General features: G+C 50.3%; 1 protein-coding gene across 2 annotated transcripts in view; it reads left to right on the top strand.

The window, feature by feature from the left end:
* GPR26 (G protein-coupled receptor 26) overlaps positions 1-24,112 on the top strand; it is a 41,742-nt gene that overhangs the window by 1,656 nt on the left and 15,974 nt on the right. Inside the window, exons 2-3 of one of the 2 annotated variants that reach the window (XM_072804992.1) lie at positions 8,350-8,463; positions 20,195-21,172. In XM_072804992.1, coding sequence (XP_072661093.1) covers positions 8,350-8,463; positions 20,195-20,426 — 346 coding nt within the window. In that variant the 3' untranslated portion in view covers positions 20,427-21,172. Of the gene's footprint in view, positions 1-8,349; positions 8,464-20,194; positions 21,173-24,112 lie in introns of those variants that run through there. The other variant, XM_072804993.1, reaches the window with a different exon arrangement.

Below are 24,112 nucleotides of genomic sequence, written 5' to 3'. Positions count from 1 at the left end.
TCCCAGGGAAGGGCAGGCTTCCCTTCTGTCACCCAGGATCCTACGGTACCGGGCTTTGGCTTCCAGATGGCACAGAAAGTGAGGTGGACAGAGAGCTCCTCGAGGAAGGGGGGGGCCTGGGGGCAGTGAGAGGGAGCTGGGTCCTTAGCATGCGAATGCCCCTCCCCGCCCGGGGAGAAGCAAGCTCATGGCTGAGGGGGACAGACCGGATGTATCGGTCGGAGCAAGGGTTCATTCAATGTGAGTCATTTCTGCCCATGAGCAACAGAAAGAAGAGCCCTTAAACTTCACTGTGTCTGCACGTGCAGAGGGAGGCATGTGTGCGTTCATTGTTTCTCCCCAGAATGACCCTTCCTCATTACGTGCTGGGCCAAAGCTTCCAGCCTTCCAGTCTTCTCCATGGGATCATGGACAGTGTGTTATATGAATGACCAATAGCACAAGGACACCAGGGCATATGAACAGTCGCGTGTGTTCATGTGTAAACTGCATGTCTAACGAACGGGCCAGCACATGTGCACCTGTCACAGGTGACATGCATGCGCACACTGCCCACAAAGATCTGGGCTCACTCCCTGCCCGTGTCTGTTTATGGTTCAGTGTCGCTTATGGTAATATTGTGCAGTCACAACTGCATCTCCCGGGATGTGGGGACCTTGCTTTAGAAGGTGCATCCCTAGGACTTGACGGGGGCTCTTTTAGAAGCAATAGGCAATGTTGCTGAACAACCAGGACTAGAAGGATTCCTATTGGGGGCCCTCCCACCAGGAGTCTAAGCAGAGAAGGGGTTGAGCCAGGAAAGGAATCAGCTCTCATTCAGACCAGTCACAAATCCCATCCGTGCTGCCCATCCATGTTCCAGAACAGGAGTCAGCCCATTTGGGATATAGGGCCGTCTCCACTCTTGCACAACTTGCAAATCTGTCACCGACTCCAGGCCGCTGCTCTGCTGCCCTCCAGTCTCCTCTGTTCCCTCTGTTCCCCTCTGGGGGAACCCTGACCTCTTCTAAGCCCCAGGATGCTTTCAGGAGCCCCTTCTCCCAGTGCCATGGGTCCCTGGGGCACCAAGGAACAGCACTAGTCTGCACCGGGGAGGGGAAAGGCTGCTGAGGCAGGGATGGCCCCCGGCCAGTTCAGACAGGCTCCGCTGGCAGAGGGCTGGCCTGAGGTGACAACATAATGGGCAGCTGTGACAGCACTGTCCCTTCAGTGAACCCAGCCTGCCTTCTGTGCGGAGTCGGGTCCCCAGAGCAAGAGGGTGGGTGTTGGGCCACAGAGGAGGGCACCAGCTTCCTGACAGCTGATCCACAGCCTGTTTTCTTGGCAGCCCCAAACTCTTCCTCCCCACAAATGAGAAATTGCGATCTCGCTCTGTCGGATGGAGAAGGCTGCCCCTCGAACGTCCAAGCCCTAGGCACGAAGGCTCTAGAAAGATCAGCCAAGGCTCCTGGGCTGGTTTGGTGCTGACAGCCAGGGGCACCTGGGGATCAGCAGAAACCAGGCCTCCTTATCTGGACAGCCAGGGCAGCAGGTGGAGTCTTTGCTTGCTGGAAGTTTTCTTTAACAGCCACCACACTAATGGCCTCCTGGGACTTAATTAGAAGGGACCGTTCTGAGTTCCCTGAGGCCCAGGGCGACGTTTGTCAGAAAGCTCCCTGTCAGTGTCTGCTCTTCCCACAGAGTGTTTAATGCCGCGAGAGGCAGGCTGGACTCCTTTGTTTCAATACTGCCAGGGACCCTCTGTTTTAAATTAAATCTGTCCTGAGAGGCATTCCCCACTCCCATCTTCCTGAGGTGGCTTTCCAAGTTGCGACATGCATGAAGCAATTAGGAATTGCTAATATTTTTTTCCCACCTGGTCCTCCAACTGCTCAGTTTGCTACATTCTGTTCTCCCAAACCATAGCTCCGAACTAGGAATAGTGGGTCCTCTCTCTGGTGCTGCCAGAGGCATGGGCTTTCACCTGCGTGGGACATAGGTGGGGCGTCGGGGCACCAAGGTGGCCTCCCTGCTCTCCCGGGCCAGCTGGGGGTCCGCTGCTCGCTGGCATGGGTCTGTGATTTCAGTTGGTGAAGCACACTCCTCCTTGTGACCAGGGTCTACTGAGGGTTGGCTAGGTGCCCGCCCCAGGGGGCGTCCGAGCTGTGGCATTGGAGATGGAAGGGCCCACGGAGACAACCTCACTGTGCCCTTGGCTTTACAGGGGAGGAAATTGGGAGACCCGGGGAAGGAGGGGAGGCCACTTGCTTAATTTAACAGATCAAGGATGTGGCTCGAGCCAAAATGTGTGCCCCGTTCTGCCCCTAAGATTTATGGATGGGACAAAAGTGCAAATAGAGGCTCACCATCTATATAAATATTTAGAAGTTCTAAATTAAGCCTACAAACTGTTAAATGAAATATGTTCTGTCCTCCTACCTTGACAAGTATACATTTATAATGCGCTGCAAGGCTGGGTTCAAATTTAGACTTCTCGGGCTCCGTGGAGTTCAGCCCCGTCCACGGTGGGGGGCGCCGAGCACACAGCCCCTGCCTCTCCTCCCAGCCCTGGCTCTACCCAGCAAGGCAAGGAGCCTCCCCCCTCAGCCTCGAGCCGAGCACACATGGCCCTGTCCACCCTCGGGGAGATTGCCTGTTCACATCCTAGAAGCAGGATCGGGGCATCTAGGGGGGAGTTCTGTGTTCCGCGCACTTGGGGCCTGATCTAGAATGGGTGACGTGGGCTCTGGGTGGGCACGTGAAGTCTTCAGCTCGTGGGGAGGGGCATCGTCCCCTCACCGTCCAGGGCCCAGCACAGGACCCCCCTCTTGTGAGATCTGAGGACACGAATTTTCACACTAGTGTCCTGACCCCAAACTCAAGGTCTACTCCCCCATTGGTCAGCCTGTTCCCTTGCCTTTTGTTTTGTTCTTTTAAAAGCCAGGAAACAAATCTGGATTACCCTGGGAACACTTGGAGCATGCGCTCTGGACCGTCTGCAGTCATCTGGGGCCCATTCAGGGCTCAGACCATTGTGTTGGGCCTGGAGGTGTCTGGGACTGGAAGATATTGGCCGTGATTGCCTCATTTATTCACTTCAGATATTCCCAGCCTTCTCTGTCCCCTCTGCCATTTATTGACGCCTACCAGGGAACATCTCTTTGGCCCCACATGTCACAATGCCAGAAAAGCTGTCTCTTTGTCACAGGGAAGCTCTGTGCCCTGCGGCAGCCCTCGGGAACCCCCACGCTGATGTGCTTGCTTGTACTCTGGTCGAATGTTGCTGGCCAAGGGAAATTGGAGCCCCTCACCCTATGAATCTACAGATTCAGCCTATAAGTCTGAGGACTCCTGCTGCTACTCCTGTGCCCAGAAATATCTGGAGAATGCATTAGTGTGGCTAGATGCAGCTTGCTTCTTGCTCTGGGATCCTGTGGAGGGCAGTGGGATCTGGGGGAGATACCCCAGATCCTGAAGTCAGGAGTCCTGGTTCTGTCCTGAACTCATTGTGGGACCCTGGGCATGGCATAAACCCTGCTGGCCCTCTGTGTCCTCATCTGCAAATCAAACTGTAGCTCACAGGGCTACAAGATTTCAAAGAGCTCAGTTTTGCAAAGCTATGGTGGGGGAAAAATGAGAGCAAGCGCGGAGTGATTTTATTATTTTGTTCCGGGTGCAGGTAAGCTGCTCTCATATTGTGCTTAACAATAATGATAAGCAAGAGGGTTGCATGGCCGCCCTGCCCTCCTTCTGACATCCTCCGGCCTCACCTGGAAATCAGGAGAGCTCTGGGCAGGGGAGATGGATCCATCTTCTTGCAGGTGTTCAGGGAAGAAGCAGTGTGGTTCCTGACCAGGAGCGCCAGTAATGGGGCGCTGGCTCTTCCAGCATCTCACTCTCTAGGGGAGGGGGGCCCATTGCTCTCTGCTTTGAGCCTCATTTTCTCCGTCTGTGAGCTGGGTTGGGTAGATGAGGGGGTTCCCCATACTACACGTGACTGTGTGACTGTGGGGTCTAGCCAGTCTGTCTCAGAGCAGAGACATGACTAGGCCCACGTGGATGCTAACCCAGACACAACATCTATCCCAGACCCCCATGGTATGCCAGGAGTCATTAAGACAGCTTCCACTGGGTTCCTGGAGGCCAGAGAAGGTCACAGAGCCAGCGCAAGAGTCAGGAGTCAGCTCAGACCTCCTCTGGAACAGCCCTTGGTTGCAGCTATTTCTTCCTGTCTGTCTCTCACAAATGCACAGGGCAGAAAGAAAAACATTTGCAATGGGAGGGAGCCCTGTGGTTTTGGAGTTCAAGATAGTACTGGAACATAGTAATTGTTCAATAAACATGTTGAATAGATTATCATCACGGTTGTTATTTATTGAGGGCTGAGTCAGGCACTGTCCTAGGTACATTTTGGATGTTCATCTCAGTAAGACCCTATGAGATAGATACTCTTAGAACTATCATTTTATTTTATTTTTTATTTATTTATTTTTTTAGAACTATCATTTTAGAGATGAGGAGGCTGATGAACAGAGAGGTTGTATAACTTGCCTAGAGCCACGCAGAAATTAAATGGTGGAGCCTGGGTTTGAATCCAGAAGCCGGGCTCTGGTGCCACATGCTTCCTATCACACCATTAACAAAAAGGGACTCCAGGCTAGTGGAAGCTTTCATGGCCTTTCATCCATCGACAAGACTTGCTTTATTCAATCGGCTCAAGGTTTCTAAGGCTCACTTTAAAAAGTCTGTTTCAGAACAGGTTTCTCCCATCATCTCTTTTGAGGAGGTCACTTAAATGATTGAGACTTAATTTTCTAAGATGTCTTTTTAAGGGTTCATCACTTTGTACAACACACACTGATTAGGGGGTTTCTGGATGTTAGATGTTGAGCTTTGCACTGCGGGCAGCCACAGATATAACATGTCTGCAGAGAGCTTGTGATTTAATTCTTCCTCCTGTACAAAGCTTTGCAAGAACAGTTAAAATTATTCCCCATAGATTTTTACAGTGTACAGTCATGACGTTGATCATTTTAGCCTGCACAGCGTCTACTTTATTCTTGTAGGGTCACTGAAATGTGTCTGTTTATCCTCCCAAAGACCTCCGAAGCTTTTACCAGTATCTGCTTTTAAGTCTGCATTGTGTCATTAAGGGAGGACTATCTGGCGCAGCAGGGAGAGGGGAGACAACTGGGTGGTCAGCTCCTCGGCGGTGAGCTCAGTCCCTGCGGAGGGTGCCGGAGGGAGCTCCTCACTCCTCAAGAGCTTGGGACCTGATGAGTGATTTTTGTCCCTGACAAATGGTAGCTCCAGTTATGGCTATTATGAAATTCCCCGTGGATCAATGATGAACCAGATTCAGAGAGATTGAGTGACTTCCCCAAGGCCACATAGCAAGGAGGGCAGAGCTCGGACTAGGACATCTAATCCAGAGCTCTTTCACTTATTAAGGTTATTCTAAAGCATCTGAGAAATGGACAACATCATCAGGGTCACAGATTGGAGGGGGGCCCAGTGTCATCATCACCTTCCTTGGGGTACCCTTGTTTAGGCATTTATATGAATTCCGTGCTTTTTTTTTTAGGAGAGGCCTAGAATGCTCTACCTCTCATGGGGTGAGTGTGCTGCGATGGCTCAGGACACCCAGCTCATGTCCCAAATCTCTAGCAATTCTCAACTCAATTATATGAATGTTTTGGGGGAAATAATATTTTTTTTAAATAAGAAGTTTTTTTTAATTTTTATTTATTTATGATAGTCACAGAGAGAGTGAGAGAGAGGCAGAGACATAGGCAGAGGGAGAAGCAGGCTCCATACACCGGGAGCCCGATGTGGGATTCGATCCCGGGTCTCCAGGATCGCGCCCTGGGCCAAAGGCAGGCGCCAAACCGCTGCGCCACCCAGGGATCCCTGGGGGAAATAATACTAAAACAAACGGGCCTATGTTATGGAGAAAATACCAAACATGCTGCGCCCTAGGGTAATCATAGTCCTGGTTTGCCAAGTACTGATAGGGCTCTCCTAGGACACAGGACTTTGAGTTTTAAAATAGGACAATCTCAGGCAAACCAAGATAAATTGGTTATTTCACTGCACCCAGACCTCCTGTGAGGACCTGTACCTTCTCTCCACACCCACCCATATCATGCACACGTCACAGGAGCCAGAAGACATTGGTAGAAGACTCTGCAGAGACCCAAGTATAAATGGAGAGCAAGGAGATTAAGACTGACGTTTGCTGTGTGACCTCAGGCATAACCCCCCAGTCCTCCTGTTCCATCAGCTGTATTCTTCAGGTTTTCTGGATAAGATGATGCCCTGGTGCCTCCCAAAGGGTTTGTGAAGAGTCCCCCCCCCTCCACACACACACGCACACTAGTTGGGAGATGACACTGAAGCCTCCAGAGTCAGATGGCCTGGGTTCAGATCCTGCCATCACCTAGGGGGACCAACTGTCCTGGTTTGCTCTAGGTGGAGGGGGTTCTCAGATGTGGGACTTTCCATTTTAAAACAGGGCCAGTCCCATGCAAAGCATCCAGGATGCAAGACTTTTAGTGCTAAAACCAGGACAGTCCCGATTACCCAGGACAAGTTGGTCATCCTATCACCACTCACCACTACTCACCAGCTGTGTGGCCTTGAGCAAGTTGCTTAACCTCTCTGTGCCTCATCTGCTTATCCAAAAAAAAAAATAAAAAATAAAATAAAATAAAGATTATAGTTGTATCAGTCCTCAATATATAAAGATGTTGAGAGCCTCAAATAAACTGACACCCATGAACCTCCATCAAAGTATCTAAAATGGGATGGATTAGTCTCAAGAAATGTGAGTTGTTATTAATATTAGTTATTAGAAATGAATTAGTAATGTGATTTCATTTTAATAATTTTACAACCAGTGTGAAACCTGTTTGTACCAAACCAAACTCCAGCTCCCAATTCTACATTTCAAGTCAAGCAGGAAAAGTCCTGCAAGAATTTCAGGGGCCTTCAATCTAATCTAATGTGGAATTGTCCATCTGCAATCAGAAATATGGTGAAGAAGAGTTCTGATTTGGTGTTAAGATGATAGTCCTTGTGGAAGGAAGGGGAGGCTGCCCTGGCATTAATGCTGCCTGTGAACCCGGCTCATGCACATTCTCTCCACTCCTTGCCTTCCTTGAACAGACTGGCCTAAATTTGGAGTGAGGTCTCTGCAGCACAATGGGCCTCATTCTTGCCAGATTATCTCCACTTCCTGGGCAACTCAGTCTGTGGTCTTTCTCCCTGTTCATTTTTGGAATGATGTGATTTATTTTAAAAATAAACAGCAGAAACACCTGCTGACATGGAAACCCATGGGTTGGAGCACGTGGAACCTTGTGGCTGGACCTGCCCCTTGGGCTCTGACAGTGGCAATGGACAGCTCGCTGGTGCTCATGAATTACCCTGTGGCTACAGGAAAGGGTGGCATGAACCACTTCTCTCAGTTGGTGGGAGATGTGAGTTCTTGAAAGGCCCTGGAGCAAGTCGAGTCAGGATGAGGATGTGGTTAGAAGCATAGGCAGCAAGCTCCTGATTCCATCCTCAAAGCTGTGTCCCTGATTTCCCAGAGACCTGGGAGTCTTAGCTTCACTGAGCTTGGTCCCTGAAGGAACCAAGTGACTTCACCCTGTGACCCCATAAGATAAGGTCTGTAGCTCCAGACAGGGCTGAGGCTTTGGGATGGAAGACACAGCGCTGAAGGCTGGAGGAAAGGAATCCCCGTGCCACCCTGCATGCACGGAGTCCGTGTCACCCCAGGTAGAAAGGACCAGATTCTGAGAAACACACACAAGGGTTCAAATCCTGTCTCCATTTACCAGCTGAGCAAACCATTTGGCTTCACTGAGCTCATACTCTTCATTGTAAAACAGGGGAGGGAAAAACCCACCTGGCAGGTAAAACCCACCCAGCAGGATGAATATCAGTAAAGACGAGAATTAGATTTACTACTTAGAGAATGTGGACTCTGGGGCTGGCATACAGCAGGTGACCAGTGGAGTTCTGAATAGTAATAGTGAGAATTTATATTTCTTTCCACTTGGGCACCATGCTAATTGCTTTATGTGCTTTATGCATTGAATGCATTTCATGCATCTGTGTGCTTTTTGCATTTAATTCTCAAATGAGCCCCTGGGGGCATTTTATTATATGACCATGTACATTTTATGGATGACACTGAGGCTTGGCAATGCCATGCACATGTCCAAACTCATGTATGTGTCCCAGGCCACGCACCTACGGCCAGGACTCGACCTCGGGTCTCCCTGGCTCTTCCCTGAGTCCCTGCACTCACAGCCCTGCCTGTGTTCGTTGATAGCAAGTCGTCTTCCTCTCTCTCATGCACAGTGTGCGGGAACGCTGTCTGGAGGAGCAGAAAAGGAGGCGGCAGCGGGCTACCAAGAAGATCAGCACCTTCATAGGGACCTTCCTCGTATGCTTTGCACCCTATGTGATCACCAGGTGAGCCCGACCAGCGGGACTTGGGTTTGGGAGGGCAAATCAGGGCCCGTGTGACCTGAAATGGTCACCGACCTCTCTTGGATGCAGGTTTCCAGCAGGTGACAGTGAACTTGACAGGTTTGGTGAGAGTGGTGAGAAGCACATGCTTTTTCTCTCTGGCCCTCGGAACCAGAAGGATGGAAATGATTCCCCACCTTGATTCCCAAATCACATCATCTAACCCTTTAGCCTCAGCCCCAGCCCCAAGAGGCCCCAAAGGAAGGGAAACGGGAGAATGAAGGGAGGAAGACGCCCTGCCCTGGTTGGGTTACTACTGCCCATCAAGCACGGTGTGGCCTCACCCCCAGGCGTTCTCAGCCTGGACACCCTGGTCCACAGCAGGTGCCACCTGCCCTCTGCACAGAGAGCAGGGAGCCCACTCTGTGCCCAGCCAGGTAGGCTTGCCTATCCCACCGCTCTGGGGAGCTCCTGCCTATTAGCCAGGAGCCTGCCACCTTCACTCCCATCCGCCCCCCGCAACCTCATCATGCTGCAAGTTGCAGCTCGCTGGCCACAGGGCTGTGCATTCCAAAAGCCACCCTGCTCTACCTACAGGATTTCTCTCTTGTGCTTTAGCCAGAAAAAAAGCATCATCCCATCAGTTTTGCACACTGGAGGGGGGAAAAAGACTCACAACTCTATATCCAAAATGGCTTAACTATTTGGGAAGCTGACAATAAAAAGAGACTTTGGTGTTTGATTAGGAGGTGGATGTTGAGCCAGGGAGGTGGGATCTACATATGTGTGTGTGTGTATGTGTGTGTGTGTGTGAGAGAGAGAGAGAGAGAGAGAGAGAGAAATTAGAAAAAACACAGCCAGCATCCCAGCATCCTCAGCTGGCAGGGGGAAAGACTCCTGCCTGGCTGTCCACCCCAGGGTGGCCTTGCCTGCTCTGGGGAGGAGGAGCCCATGGTAGCCAAGTGTCTCCGTCCATCCTTGTCCTGAGCTGACATCTGATGCCCTGTAGAAAGCTATCTGCTTCCTTTGGTGCAGGAGAATATCTGTCCCCCCCTCCTAGGGGCCCTGCCGATGTGCAGACAGTGAGCCTGGCTCCTCCACGACAGCCCCCGTCTCTTCTCCTCTGGGAGCATCTTCCACTGTCTCTTCACAGCTGCTTCCTCTGGCGGAAATCTCACTTTGCATGTAGGCCTTAGGACGGTCTGCAGGTCCCTGCATAGGTCTGATCTGGACAGAGCACAGCCATGTTCTTCCTTCTAGAACCGTCCACTAGACCTCAGCACTGCTGACATTTTGGTGGAACTCCCCTTGTGGTGGGGCTGCTCTGTGCCTTGTAGGTGTTCGCAGCACGGTGTCTTCTACCCACTGCTCACCACTACTTCCCTCCTGCTCCCCACTTAACAACTAGAAATGTCTTCAGACACTGCCCTGGGGACCAGTGTCACCCCTGGTGGAGAACCCTTGGTCTAGATGCACTGCATCCAGGCAGGATGCCAGAGTTTGCATGGATCAGGTTTTCCAGGGGACATGAAGCCCAGGCAGTAACAGGAAGGTGGGTTTCTGTTGCCGTCGAGGGCTGAGGGGGCCGGGCCACAGGGTGGTTACAGCACGGGCTCTGGAACATGCCCACCTGGGCTCAAACCACAGCTGCACTTCCTCCTGCTGTGTGACCTTGGGCCACTGATGTCACCTCTCTGAGCCTCTGGCTTCCCATTGAAATAAACAGTGCCTGCCCCTTAGGGTTGTTTGAGGATTGGAGGGCTTGGAGCATAGGGACGTGGGCAGCACAGGCCCGGTGTGGATGACGTCGGTGGTTGGCACTCCGTCCCTCGTACTTGTAGCTACACCTGGGCCAGCCTGTGACTGGGTGGTTCGTGCAGGGAGGGGATTAAATCCAAGGAGGCATGAAGCATCAGGTGGGGAGAGCAGGCAGACGCCTCTCCTCTCAGATCCCACAGGGAAGGGGACCGGTGGGCTAATGACGGGAACTTGAACCCTCAGAGGAGAATAGGTAATGTGGCTCCAGCTTTAAACTATCGGATTTTTCTCTGGTTTAATCTCATTTCCCAACAAAATTTCCTTTTTTTTTTTTTTTTTTTCTGATTATAGCTTGGTTCCTCTAATGGTGCCCAGAAAATAACGTTTCAGTAAAATTGATGGTAGATTCAGAATGCAATATGTTCCCTCCAAATGGATTTGATGCATTTGGGGTTTTTAAAAATATTCGCAAAACTGTTCATCTTTTATGGGGATGAATGGCAACGTACTAAGGAGGAAAAGCTATGTCCAGAAAACCTCATATATACAAAATACGGCTTTGGTGAAGCCACTCCTAGCCCCGCTGCCACCACCTAGCCAGCTCCTGCCTTGATTTTCTTTTCTTTCTTTTCTTTTCTTTTCTTTTCTTTTCTTTTCTTTTCTTTCTTTTCTTTTCTTCTTTTTGAGGGGTGGTGGTGACAAATTTTAATTTTATTTTTCTATTGAAGTATATACAGTGTTATATTAGTTTCAGGTGTATAATATTCAATAACTCTACACATTTCTCAGTGTTTGTCATGATATGTGTAGTCTTGATCCCCTTTATTTCACTCATTCCCCCCACCCATCCCCCACCCACTGCTCCCCTCTGGCAACCACCACTTTGTTCTTTATATTTCAGAGTCTGTTTTTTTTCTCTCTCTTTTTTCTTTGTGTTTTTTTTTTGTTTTGTTTCTTAAATTCCACATATGAGTGAAATCATAAGATATTTGTCTTTCCCTCACTGACTTGTCTCACTGAGCATTATATTCTCTAGTTCCATCCATGTGGTTGCAAATGGCAAGATTTCATTCTTTTTATTTATGGCTGTACTATTCCATTGCATATACACTACATCTTCTTTATCCGTTCAGCAGTCAGTGAACACTTGGGCTGCTTCCGTATCTTGGCTATTATAAATAATGCTGCCATAAACAGAGGTGTTTATATCTTTCCAAAGTAGTGTTTTAATTTTCTTTGGGATATATACCCGGTAGTGGAATTACTGGATCATACAGTAATTCTATTTTTAATTTTTTTGAGGAACTTCCACACTATTTCCCACAGTGGCTGCACCAGTTTGCATTCCCACCAACACTATACAGGGTGGGGGGTTGTCGTTTTTTCTCCGCATCCTCACCAACACTTGTTATCTCTTGTGTTTTTAATTCCAGCCATTCTGACAGGTGTGAGGTGATACCGCATTGTGGTTTTGATTTGCATTTCCCTGATGATGAGTGATGTTGAGAGTCTTCTCATGTGTCTGTTGCCCATCTGTTTGTCTTCTTAGGAAAAATGCCTATTCATGTCCTCAGCCCATGTTTTAATTGGGTTATTTGTTCTTCCTGTATTGAGTTGTAGAAGTTCTTTTTATATTTTGAATATTAACCCCTTTTTGGATATGTCATTTATAGATATCTTCTCCCATTCTGTGGATTGCCTTGTCACTCTGTTGATGGTTTCCTTTGCTGTGCAGAAGCTTTTTATTTTGGTGTAGTTCCAATAATTTAATTTTGCTTTTGTTTCCCTTGCCTGAGGAGACAGATCTAGAAAAGTGTTTTTACGGCTGATGTCAGAGAAATTACTGCCTGTGTTTTCTTTTAGGAATTTTATGGTTTCAGGTCTGACATTTAGGTCTGTAATCCATTTTGAGTTTATTTTTGTGAGTGGTGTAAGAAAGTGGTCCAGTTTCATTCTTTTGCATGTGGCTGTTCAGTTTTCCCAGCACCATTTACTGAAGATACTCTCTTTTCCCCACTGCCACCAGCCCACCTGGCTCCTGTCTTGGCTTTCTTGTGTGAACAAAGGAACCATCCAAAGCAAACCTCATGAAATATGCAAACATTCCCTCCTTTCATTTCAGCACACATTTTTCTAGCACCTTTTCTGTCCAGAGCATAAAAAAGACCCTGTAGAGGAGGCATGGGTTGGTGAGGTCCTGTAGAAGGCCCCCTCGGTGGGGACACTGACCCTGTAGATATGGCTCTCTCACCCAGACAAAACACCATGTCATGCCATCCGACAGGGATTAGGGTCCAGTAGTTCTGAGGCAGGAGCGAGGTCTCTTAGCTGGAGCTTCCTGGACGAGGCTTGTGAAGGGGATTTGGTTATGCTGGAGGGACAATCCAAGCAGAAGGAACAGCATGAGCCAGGTTTATAGCCCTAGGTGGTGTTCACCAGTCACAGATTCCTTTAGAGCATTTGAACATGGCCTGTCTAAATTGAAAGCACTGTCAGCACTGTAGGTGTAAAATGCACACTGGACTTCCATGGCTTGAATATATACAGTTTTTGTATTGATCCCATAGTGAATGGTGATATCTTGGATTAAATAAACTATACAATTAAAATTAATTTCACCTGCACCTTTTCACACCTGTGGCTTGCCTTCTCTTCCTGCTGGGCAGCCCTGGTCTGTAGTCAGAGAGGCCTGAGGTATGAGATGTCCTGACGCTCTTTCTCCCAGCACCATCTTGTCCGTGACCCCTAGCTGCTTATATTACCCATCCTTCAGTGACCAGGAAGCCCTTGGAGCCCCCATCCCTGCTGCGCTGCCAGAGTGCTCAGAATTTTCTGCCTCACTTCCTTCTCTGTCCAGTGTCCTACTCAATATCAGAGTTTATCTAGGAGCATCTCTGGAGTGGCCAAATCACTGTCGCCCTCCACCACATCAGGGGCACTGAGGCAGAGGCTCTTGGAGGACTTGAATGAGGGCACATCAGGCAGGGAGGGCAGTTGATGGCTGGCAGACAGTCCCCTTGGAATTATACTCCTCTTAGAACCACCTGCCCCATCCATACCTCTCCAATGACTGAGAGGAGAAGAGATCCTGAGGAGGGGTTTAGTGTTTATGGTCACTGGAGGCCCCAGGCACATCCCAGGGAGATGGGCATATGCCAGCGTGTTCATCACATGCAGGGAGTTCTCTGGGCTCCAGGTGTGTGCTGGGCATGGTCAGAGAAGATCACCAAGGCTCGTCAAATGACTATGTTGTACTAGGATTCTCCAGAGAAACAGACAAGTAGGATAGATTAGTAGGTAGATAGATACATAGATGAGAGATGATAGATAGATGATAGATAGATAGATAGATAGATAGATAGATAGATAGATAGAAGAGAGAGAGTCTGAGTAGTCCCACAATCTGCCCTCTGTAAGCCAGAAACTCTGGAAATCTGAAGGCCCCACTACCTGGGAGAGCTAGTGGTAAAAGTCCTGACCCCAAGGGCTAGAGAAGCTGAGATGAGATATTCCAGCTTAATCAGTGAGGCAGAGAAAAAGGGGGTGAATTCCTCTTTCCTCTGACTCTGGCTCTGTTCAAGTCCTCAGTGGATTGGCTGAGGCCTACCCAGTTGGGGAGGGCAATTCACTTTACTGAGTCCACTGATTCAGATGCTAAGTGCATTTGGAAAGAATGTTTAATTGAGGCACCTATGGCCAGTCAAGCTGACACATGACATTAAACCATCATCACACAGTACTCATGGGCTCAGACCAGCTGACTGCCCCTCAGCAGGCCTTATGGAGAGCCATTCTGCCCTGAGACAGGCAAAATCTCAGGCAACAGGGCAGGGGTGGGCCCTGGAGGGTTCCAGAGCTCAGGAGGAAGGAGTCACCTCCTTGTTCACCCAGCACAGGGTCTCCTGGGGGCAGTAAGCATCTGTGTGTCTCTCCAACCGCCAAGTGCTTGGCTGATGATGGTTCAAGTGAATTGAGCTCAGCAGCAGTCTGGACCCTAAAGAGGCAACCAGAATCTCAGACAGGTGTGAACTTGCCAGGGGTCAGGTTCCTGAGGTGTGGGGTTCCCAGCTTCATGAAGGTTCAGAAGTACCAGGAGGCAGCGTGTAGGGCAAGGTGGGCCCATGAGCTAGGGGTTACGTTCTGGCAACAGGTTAGCTGGGCCGATGTGGCTGTGCCTTCCGAGCCCTTTATAGTTTGTTCGCGTGTTATCTTCCTGGAGCCTACAGCACTCCCAAGGGTGGGCTGGGCAAGCCATGGGAGCTGCACTCTGCAGATGGGGGAACTGAGGCACAGAGAGGGAAGGAAATGCAGAAGTCATCGGTTATCAAGGCACAGGGAGCTGGGAAGCCTGAGCCCAGCCTTGGACAGGCACCGAGCAGCCCCAGGGACTCTCCCAGATGCAGCACCCACTTGCTCTTCTCTGCCTCGCTCCTGTGCATGGAAATGACAGTCAAAACCACTGAGGCAGCAACTGGCAGATCCTGTGGGATTCAGAGAGAAACAGCTAAGAGCCAGCTCTGTCTTAGAAACAAATCCGGGTAAGTCCCCCTCTGTGCCTGGACCGGTGCCACCGTCCACACCTGCATAACATCCCCATTTCATCCTGAGGCTCAGATACTGTTCTAGCCTCGCCCGATGCAGTCAGTGACTCGGCCGGGGTTCCAGCTCGGGTCAGCCTGGAAGCAAAGCCCGTGCACGGGGTCTTGTGCTGCGCCCCTCTGCACTGCACCCCTCTGTTCTCCCCTGAGAACACAGTGGCTCCTGCTCTCCTCCCAGAAGGAAGTAGGAAGGCACCCTGTGCTGTGACCCGCGGACAACCAGAAAGACACAGTTTGGGGGATGGTTGGGAGCAAGGTGTCCCCGTGTCGCTTAAACACGACACTGAACTGCTGCGGGGAAGCCATTTGCCGCCACCCTGCAGTGCTTGCCTAGCCACAGGACTTACTACTTTCACCCAGTCCCACCTTATAAATGGGGACGCGGGCAAGAAGGTGGGTCCGCATCAGGACCACCGTGGTGAATGCCGGAAGCTGGCAGAGTAGGAGAGGGGAAGGGGCTTCTGCTGTCACCTCTGCCACCTTTTAGAGCTGATCAAGGAGATCTGGCTGGCTGGGAGGGGGTCCCCACCATTCGCATCTGCCTAATAACTTTCTTAGATGGGAAAGCATCATTCTTGGGTCAAGAACCATTCAGGCCTTCAAATCGGTTCTCCAGCTTCCCTTCTTAGAGACCATGAAGTCTTTAGAACCACACCTGTCACCTGTTGTTGGACACCTGTAACGCACCTGGGAGGTACCAGTACACACCTGATTGTACCTGGTACAGCTCTCCTGAAAGGTAAGTATGGGAATCATCATCTTACAGAGCTTCAGAGAGGTGAAATGAGTTACCCAAGGTCACAAGAGTAGCAACTGGCAGAATGAAGGGTTAAAGGTCAAGGTCAAGCGTATTGGCAATCGTTTAGCCTAGCCACCATGCTCCATCTCCAAAGCCTGGGGCCTAGGCAACTGGAAATACAGAGATGCCCACCTACAGGGTGGATACCTGTCTGGCTTCTTATGCCCAAGCATCTTATGCCGTCACCATCTGTGGGTGAATGCAGACATAGCACCGGGGTCCTAGGGGTAAAGGCAGGTAGAAGAGGTGGTAGGTTCTCATGGGGTTACCGCTGACCACCTGGCTGATAGCAGCTTGGATAGACCTGGAGTAAGGCCCAGAGGCCATTAACTCTGGCAGTAGACTTGGTTGGCACAGTGCCTGATGATACAGCAAATACCTTTCAGAAAGGCAGTTCTACCAATTGTACCAACCAAAGAGCCACTTGCACCTGCACCTGAGGGGCTTGTCACGTCACCGTGGAAAACATTTGGAAATCTCCACCTTCACTCTTGAGAGGAGTCACTGCCTTCTACTACGCACTCATACCGACTCCCGTGTCCTTAGAGCCCTGAGGGGTCACATTTGACTTTTTCCAAGTGTCTGAACAGGATCTGAAGATCCGCAACAGATTCTCATTCAAGAGCTCTAATTAAATTTTTCTGAATTAAAATTCACATGTCTAGAAGCATTCGTAAGGCTATTATCTCTGCAGCAACATATGCTTACGAATAATTATGGTTGTCCCAAATCACCAGAGTGCGGCTTTGAGGCATTAGTGAATCTGACAGCACCATTGTTATGGCTTTTCAAAGTCATGGAATTATGTAGATGGCAGAGGGGTTTAATATGCAGGTGATTGTCCGGTGTTCATATTCTTTTAATAAAACGCCTTCCATTCTAATGTCTCATGAAAATGTAAATTGTCAGCTTATTACTTACAGGTCTTCAAATGCACAAACCAAGTTCTCCAGGAGTCTTAGGAAGGCATCAGGCTGGCTTCCCAAAGAATGTTCTGTGGCTCATGTGTCCTTTGGTGCACAGCGTGTGTGTGTGTGTGTGTGTGTGTGTGTGTGTATGTGTGTGTATACCCATGCGTGTGTGTGCGCACGGCAGCGGGAGGAGGAGAGATGATGGGGGTACAGAAGGTGTACAGACTGGGCACTAATTTACTACTTTACACGCAAGAGTTGAAGGTAAAGGTCTTTGTACCCTGGAACTGAGTCGAGGAGTGAGGGGGGACAGCCTGGTCACTGGCGCCTACAGCCCAGGCTTCAAATGCTGGTTTTTCCATGTTCAGGCTACGTGGCCTTGGTACATCACTGCGCCATGGGGCCTCCTCTGAACAGTAGGGCGAACACGGTGAGGGTTTTTGTCCCCTTCACAGTGTTTGTGAAGCGGCCATCAAAGCCCTGAGCCCCAGGGGACCCAGAAGGGTTGCTTGGTCTATGGCTGCTGTATTACTGGTCTTGCCCTCACCCCAGAACACCCCAGTTTCTCTGGAGATTCTCACTGTCAACCAGAATGGAGACACTGGTCGCTCTGAAGGTTCAGAAATGTCTCGGCCTTCTGGCAAAAGTACCCCCATCCTCCCTCCAGGGACCAGGACCACCAGGCTGCTGGGCCAGGATGACACCTGGGGGTGGGGGCTTCCCTGCCTCATCATCCCTGTTCTGTGACAGCCAGCACAGACACCTGCCAGTGACCAGGATCAGAGGGCTTTCTGCTGAGAGAGGAGCATGGCTTTCTGGAAGAATTTCCCTCAACAAATACAGGGGTACAGAAGTGGGGCCGGGCACGTCAGACTGGAGGAGTGAGGGGGGAATCACCCCGAGTCAGAAAAACACCCGTCTCTGTGCTCTGCTTCTAATGTGTTAACAGGCCCCCAACCTGTTAGCGTGTCTCCCGCCACTCTAGGTACTCACAGCGCATCCCTGAACCACCTGCAGCAGAGTCTCCTGGAATGCTGGAAAAGCAGCTCCTGCCCCCTCTTCGCCCTCCTCAGGCTGTTCTGCTGACCCAGAGTGTGGGCTCCCACCCCAGGGCCCCTGAGTGGGGAGCCGCGTCAGGGCCATCTGGGGCAGGCCTGTGTGCATTCTGAACACATAAGCATAAATGTTTCCCCCTGCCTAGAACCTGCTGCCAGTGTCCAGGCCCGTAGTAATCAAAGCATCTCTTTGCTTGGAGGCCCTGACAAACCACTCACATGGGCTTTTCAGAGCAGGAGTCATTGTACTGTGGACAGGGGCAAGTGACAAAGTCCCCGGTGGCACGTAACCGAGGCAGAGGGGTTCTCGGGCTGGGGGAGATGTAGAGCTCATCCTGTCCCATCTCCGCTGCTGGATCCGAAGCCCAGAGTGGCCTTTAATCAGGACTCGGGCAGCGGTAGGTGGAAGCGGGTTTCCGTGTAGGAGATCACTGGCTCTCTGAGTCTTGATTCCCTTGTCTGTGAAATGGAAATAATGATATCCGCTCTGCAGGATAATTGTAAGAGGAGAGATCGTGTACATCAAGTATTTTGCCCAAAGGGGACATGCAGCTGGGAATTATTATTACTGAACCAGGCAGAGAATTCAGACTTTACATAAAATCTCTGAGAAGCAAACGAAATAGATTTTTATCTCTTAATTATCTAGTGGTGAAATTTTACATTGTCCTGAATAATTTTACACTGTGAAACCTACAGAACTTGCAAATAATAATGTTGATCTTGCTGGATGGTTTAATGATATTTGGCTCTTTTAATAAGTCCTCTCGGGAGAGCCAAAAACGTTAAGACTGAATTTAGCAACATATAGGAGAGAAGACATTTTGGAGAAGCCATTTGGCATCACATAACAACAATGTGCTGGCATTCAGCTATTTCATTGTTATTATTAGGTGTGAATTCTAAATTCAGGGGTTTTGTCCCCTTAAAGTCATCACTTCCCAAAATAGGTTTCTTCAAAGTGCAGCTTTCCCTAATGCTAACAGCTCCATTTCCCTTTTGGGGCTGACAAGGACACGAGCAAAAACGAGGCCACGTTCTCCCACGAGGTCAGAGGGCAAGGGTAGCCACTGGTTCTGGAAACAGAAGGCCAAATAGTGGGAGGGGGGGTGCTTCAGAGTGGGTTCATTAAGGGTCTGTTAAAAAATGGGGCATTGCAATGGAGTCTGGAACCCTCCCAGCTTTCTCCTCCTTCCCTTTGTGAACTAGTCCTCAACAGCCTCGACCCAAAGAGAGCCAGGGAGAGCACTCAGGTTGGCCGCACAGAACGACAGCCCCAGCCCAGTCCTTTCTGAACCTGGGGCCACCACTGCCTGCCCCAGGGAGCATGCAGGTGCCAGATCCCAGTTAGAGCGCAGGCACTGGACCTTCTGCTCTCGTTACGGGCTCTGTGACGCTGGGCAACCCCTTCTACTCTCTGGGCCTCAGTGTCCTCATTTGGCAGTGGGCATGGAGAGGGTACCTTGGGATCTCCGAGCTGTGGCCTTTTCTGTCTTATATCAGTGCTGGATAATATCCAAATATGGCCAACAGCGCTGGAAACGCTTGAGAAAGAGTAAGTGGCTTGATTTTGGGGGGAATTCCATTTACACAGAGGAAAAGGCTTGTACTTCCTCACAGCTGGCGTTAGCACCACTGAATGGAGTCGTTTGAGGGGCCCGGGGCGACTTTCAAAAAGACACCCCTTGAATACATGGGTTGTGTTTCCCGTGGGTCATGAGGTCACTTTAGGGTACCCTGACCGCTGCTGTGGCCAAGGGCCCCACGACCACAGCCCTGGGAGGAGGCCTTTGTCACCTGCAGATTCTTCTTGATGCAAGACATACTCTGAGCTTGGTAGAACGCTGGCAAAATTATACCCAGCCCTCCCTCCCAGGTGACTTTCTTAGGAGGGCAGAGCTGGATTTGAAGCAGAGTCTCTTCTCATTGTACAGATGATCTTCTTTTTTTAATATTTTATTTATTTATTCATGAGAGACAGAGAGAGAGAGAGAGAGAGAGAGAGAGAGAGAGAAAGGCAGAGATGCAGGCCGAGGGAGAAGCAGGCTCCATGCAGGGAGCCCGATGCGGGACTTGATCCCAGGTCTCTAGGATCAGGCCCTAGGCTGAAGGCAGGTGCTAAACCGCTGAGCTACCTGGGCTGCCCAGAGATGGTCTTATTCAACCACCTTGCTTTTCATATAAAACCCAAAAGCCCAAGGAAGGGAAATGACTTGCCCAAGGTCACACAGCAGGACAGCAACCGAGTTGAAGGCAGTGGCCAGGACACTGTTAGCCACTAGCCTATGTCTTAGGTGAGCCTGGGTTCCAGAGTCAGACCTGCCTGGGTTCAAATCCTGCCTCCACAGCTTACTGGCTGCGTGACCTTAGGCAAATTACCGAACCTCCTTGGACATCTAAAACGGAAATAGTCACCTGCCCACCCCGGAGCTCCACAAAGTCACACAGGTAAAGTGCCCAGTTACTTGGGGAGCTGGAATGAACCGAGTGCCTGGTGGATGTCCACCGTCTGTTACTGCTGCTGCTGGAAACTGCAGTTGGGGCGGCCCCAGAGAAGCTGAGGCTGGGCCGGGAGGCTGTGCTCTGGGTAACGGCCTCCCTGTGTCTCTGCAGGCTGGTGGAGCTGTCCTCCTCGGTGCCCATCGGCTCCCACTGGGGGGTGCTGTCCAAGTGCTTGGCCTACAGCAAGGCTGCCTCCGACCCCTTCGTGTACTCCTTACTGCGACACCAGTACCGCAAAAGCTGCAAAGAGATTCTGAACAGGATCCTCCACAGGCGCTCCCTCCACTCCTCGGGCCTCACGGGCGACTCCCACAGCCAGAACATTCTGCCGGTCTCTGAGTGAAGGACGCCGCTCTGGCCGGAGACTGAGGAATGAGGCAGCTGGTGAGAAGCGGGGAAGGAGGGCTTGGGGTCCTGGGTGGACACCGCCAGCTGCCACCCACCTGGCCAGCCCAGCCATTCCGGTTCCCTGGCCTGCAGGGCCTCTGAAGCCTGCTCCCTGGTTCCTCAAGGGCAGAGGTTGGATGGTCCCTATTTTGCACCAAAGGATGAGCATGGTTACTCGCTCTGGCCTTTCTTTCTGAGAAGCTCCTTTGAGCTCCCGGACTCACCAGAGACTCCCCAGGAGTGACGCTGAGGCCGGTCATGACCAAGGACACGCGGTGCTGGTGGCAGGTGGGGAAGCAAGGCGTCCTTCCTAACCACTAGGCGTTGGGCTCCATGCTGAAGAAAAGCAGTGGTCTCCACGGGACATTAATCATGCTGAAAGTCAGGTTGGCGGTGGCCATTTGGCCTTATATCCAACGTGGCTACTCTTCTCCACATGGTAGTGGTGGCTGCTTTAACCCAAATATTATCCAGCTGGTACTCACTGAATTGTGCTCAGCTGGGACTCTTGGGATCCTGAGCCCAAGGTGAAAATGTTTTTAACAGCTAGCGGCTACCCAATTGTTGCCGAGCAGCAGTCTCAGAAATGGTTAAACTCTGGTTCCTCACCTCCCCCCCCAAAGCTAACGTTTGTGTGTGTAGACAATCTTAGCATGAAAATGGTTTAAATAGGCAGGTAATACATGTAATAATGTTCTTGGAGGTCTGACCTTGAAGTCACCTTCTTCTGATTCACACGTCATAACTGTTGGAGCCGAGGGGAGGCAGGAGGAAGGTGGCTGCCTGGGGCCCCCACCCCTGGTTGTGACCTGAATTTGCAGGAAGCCTTTCACCTTGTCTCACACATCTTGTTCCACACACCCTGTGAGATGCACCCACCAGAACTGACCTGAGCAGGGTTTTAGCGTTGGTTCTAAGGCACTGGGTCCCATTATCCTAGTAGGCTCCATATCTAGTCTCCTTGAGTCTATCAACAGAAAGTAGAAGCTGTCCCAGGTGACTAAGAAAGTACCCTGTGCTCATGAAGGAAGAGTGACATTTTTATCGAAAACTATAACTTCAGTACCTATGCCAATCCATTAGCAGCCCCATCTTGATTTATGAAAAGCCAAGGTGAGTGGGCCGTGCTTTCTGCCCATCTGTCTTTGTTTATCATTTCAGATGACGTGTGAATGCTAAGAGCAGCTATTTCTCTGTCCTCTGTTCTGATGCCTACAGGGTAGAAAGGATGGGAAGCGAGCGACAGACTCCGATGGCTCATTCTCTCTTTCCAGCTCTGGGTGTCTTAACTTTGCAAGTGCAGTGGGGGGAGGACACAGCCCAAGAGGGACCAGGTGGGAAGAGCCTGATACTGTTTTACTGCCGGGGGGCCCCAGAATGGAAAGATAGAGGTGTGTCGTGCGTATCTACTTGAAAAGATATTGTCTTCTTTTACCTTAGCTCCTCATTTAGAAAACAGAGAGCTGAGCCTGGCCTGGTCTTGCCTACTTGCAAGGTTTTCCTGGAGACTAGGACAGGGACAGACGTAGCTTCCAAAGCCTTGGCACCTGTCAGATGTAGTTGGAGGTGTGCTCATATCTGCCTGGAGCAGTCAGTGGGGCGCATCCTTTCCTAGTCCCGTGTTCAGGGACATCATGTTGGTAGCTTCAAATCAGCCATGATGGGAATATTTGTGCCAAGAAAATTAGCAAAGGCTACAAACCAGGACTTTTTGTATGCTGAGAGCTGGTTGTTCTGCATCTACCAGCACACCACTGCCCAGACGTGACTTTGTGTGTTACAGAAAACTTGCTCACGTTAGTTTGAATCAAGTTTGACTCACAGCAGACATTCATTTTTGTGGGACTTTCTTAGTGACAAGGAGCTGTTCGCCACCCACCTTGTCCCAACACCAAAAGTACCCATGAGGCCGAAAACAAGTATGTATCCAAGAAGATACACACAATTGAATCTGACAGTCTCCCTTTTCACACAAATTTTCTCAAAATTGGGTGACAGAGGAGTAGTGACCTAGTAGATGAGGCCAGTAGACAGTCAAGTTCAAGCCACAAAACGTGTTTTCATCGATGTGACTATGTCAGATCCTCTTTCTGCCTGCTCTGTGTAGGCAATATATTATACTCCCAGAAGCAACTGGATCTCTTTTACCTCTTCTTGAGCTAAGAAACAAAAGATCTGTCACCCACACCACCATGCATCCTAAAAAGATACATGTTGGAATTTTGGCCAAGCATCTAGGACTGCTAAAACAAAACAAAACAAAAAACCCCACAATAAAACCAGTCATATTGGCATCATGGAGACAAAAGCCCAGATAAGTTAGCTGAGGGGGTGTGTCCACTATTGTTCAGACAGGCATTGAAGGCCAAGGAGAAGTACGGAGGAAAACACTGCATTAGCGGTCAGCACCAACCGAGTCTGCTCTAATTACCTGTAGATGAATGTCGGTATTCATCTCTACCCAGTCTCTAAAAATTTCCCCTGGCTTCATTATTCCCAGGTGAATTATCTACCTCATTTGGTAATTTGATTTATCCAACGTGGCATGGGTTTCTCAGGTAAAACACTCCGAAACAGCAAGATCAGCGGGCCTGGGAAGAGTTACTTGTCCTCAGTCTAGCGTGAGGCTCGATGTGTAGGGCCCAGACTCTGGTGGACAACTGGACCAGGTGGGAAAGCATATTGGGAAGCTTGGAAATGAAGCCTGGCCGGGAGGGACCATCCGATTCCTAGCCCCACACCATTTCTAGTCCTACGTGATCTGAGATGTAGGTCAAATCCCTGCCCCTGGTGGCTTTTTTTAGACACTCTGCAACTATTCCAGCTTTTTCTTGCACTTCTTCTCGAAGGAGAGAGGACTTCCAAGCCCTAGGATCCCCTAAGGATCTGCCAGGTCAGACGAGGGTCATGGGGTTTGTGTGTCTCGTGGTCAGCCAACCCCCCCTTAGATATGCCACCAAGAGCCAGCCTGTTTTTACTTAGAAATTGGCTGGGTCATGAGGGAAGTTGACTGCAGCCACCTGGTCCCAATGGTCCATTCTTTCTGGGATTCAGTTCAGTCTTCTGAGCTGTCGCCCTGAGCAATAAACCTCTCTCCTCGTGTTTATGAAATTAGTTTTCTCTTTCATGGTGCCTTTCTCTCTGAGAGGACAGAACAGGCCACACCCATGTCCTGGTTGCCACCCATTTACACACGTGGGGGCAGGTAGACGATGGTGTGGCCTCTGGCTGTGCATTTCTAGAATTTCATCCAAATGCAGGATGACCCAGGCAGCCTATGGTCTGAATAAGACTATTTTATCAGGTGCCAGAAATTCCTTGCATTGGCTCCTTTCCTTTTGACCATGAGCATCCCAGGGAGGAGCGAGGTCCTGGCTATATTTGCAGCTCCCATCCCCTTTCTGGAAGGTCTAAATCATCTGGAACAGAGCCTTTGGCCCTTGAGCTTCTTTTATCCACAAGAATTGCCAAGGGAGCTTGTTTAAAATGCAGATTCCTATACCCCCTCCTCAGAGATTGGTCCAAGGAGGTCTGGGCAGGACCCGGGACTCTGCATTTTCAAACCTCCATGTCCAGGCGACTGCTGCAAGGGACCTGCCCACTCCTCCCTGAGAAAGGTGGCCCTGGAGACCTGGATAAACT

Source organism: Canis lupus, chromosome 29 (genome assembly GCF_048164855.1).
Source record: "Canis lupus baileyi chromosome 29, mCanLup2.hap1, whole genome shotgun sequence".
Lineage (NCBI taxonomy): Eukaryota > Metazoa > Chordata > Mammalia > Carnivora > Canidae > Canis > Canis lupus.
This window is presented reverse-complemented; position numbering and strand designations above follow the sequence as displayed.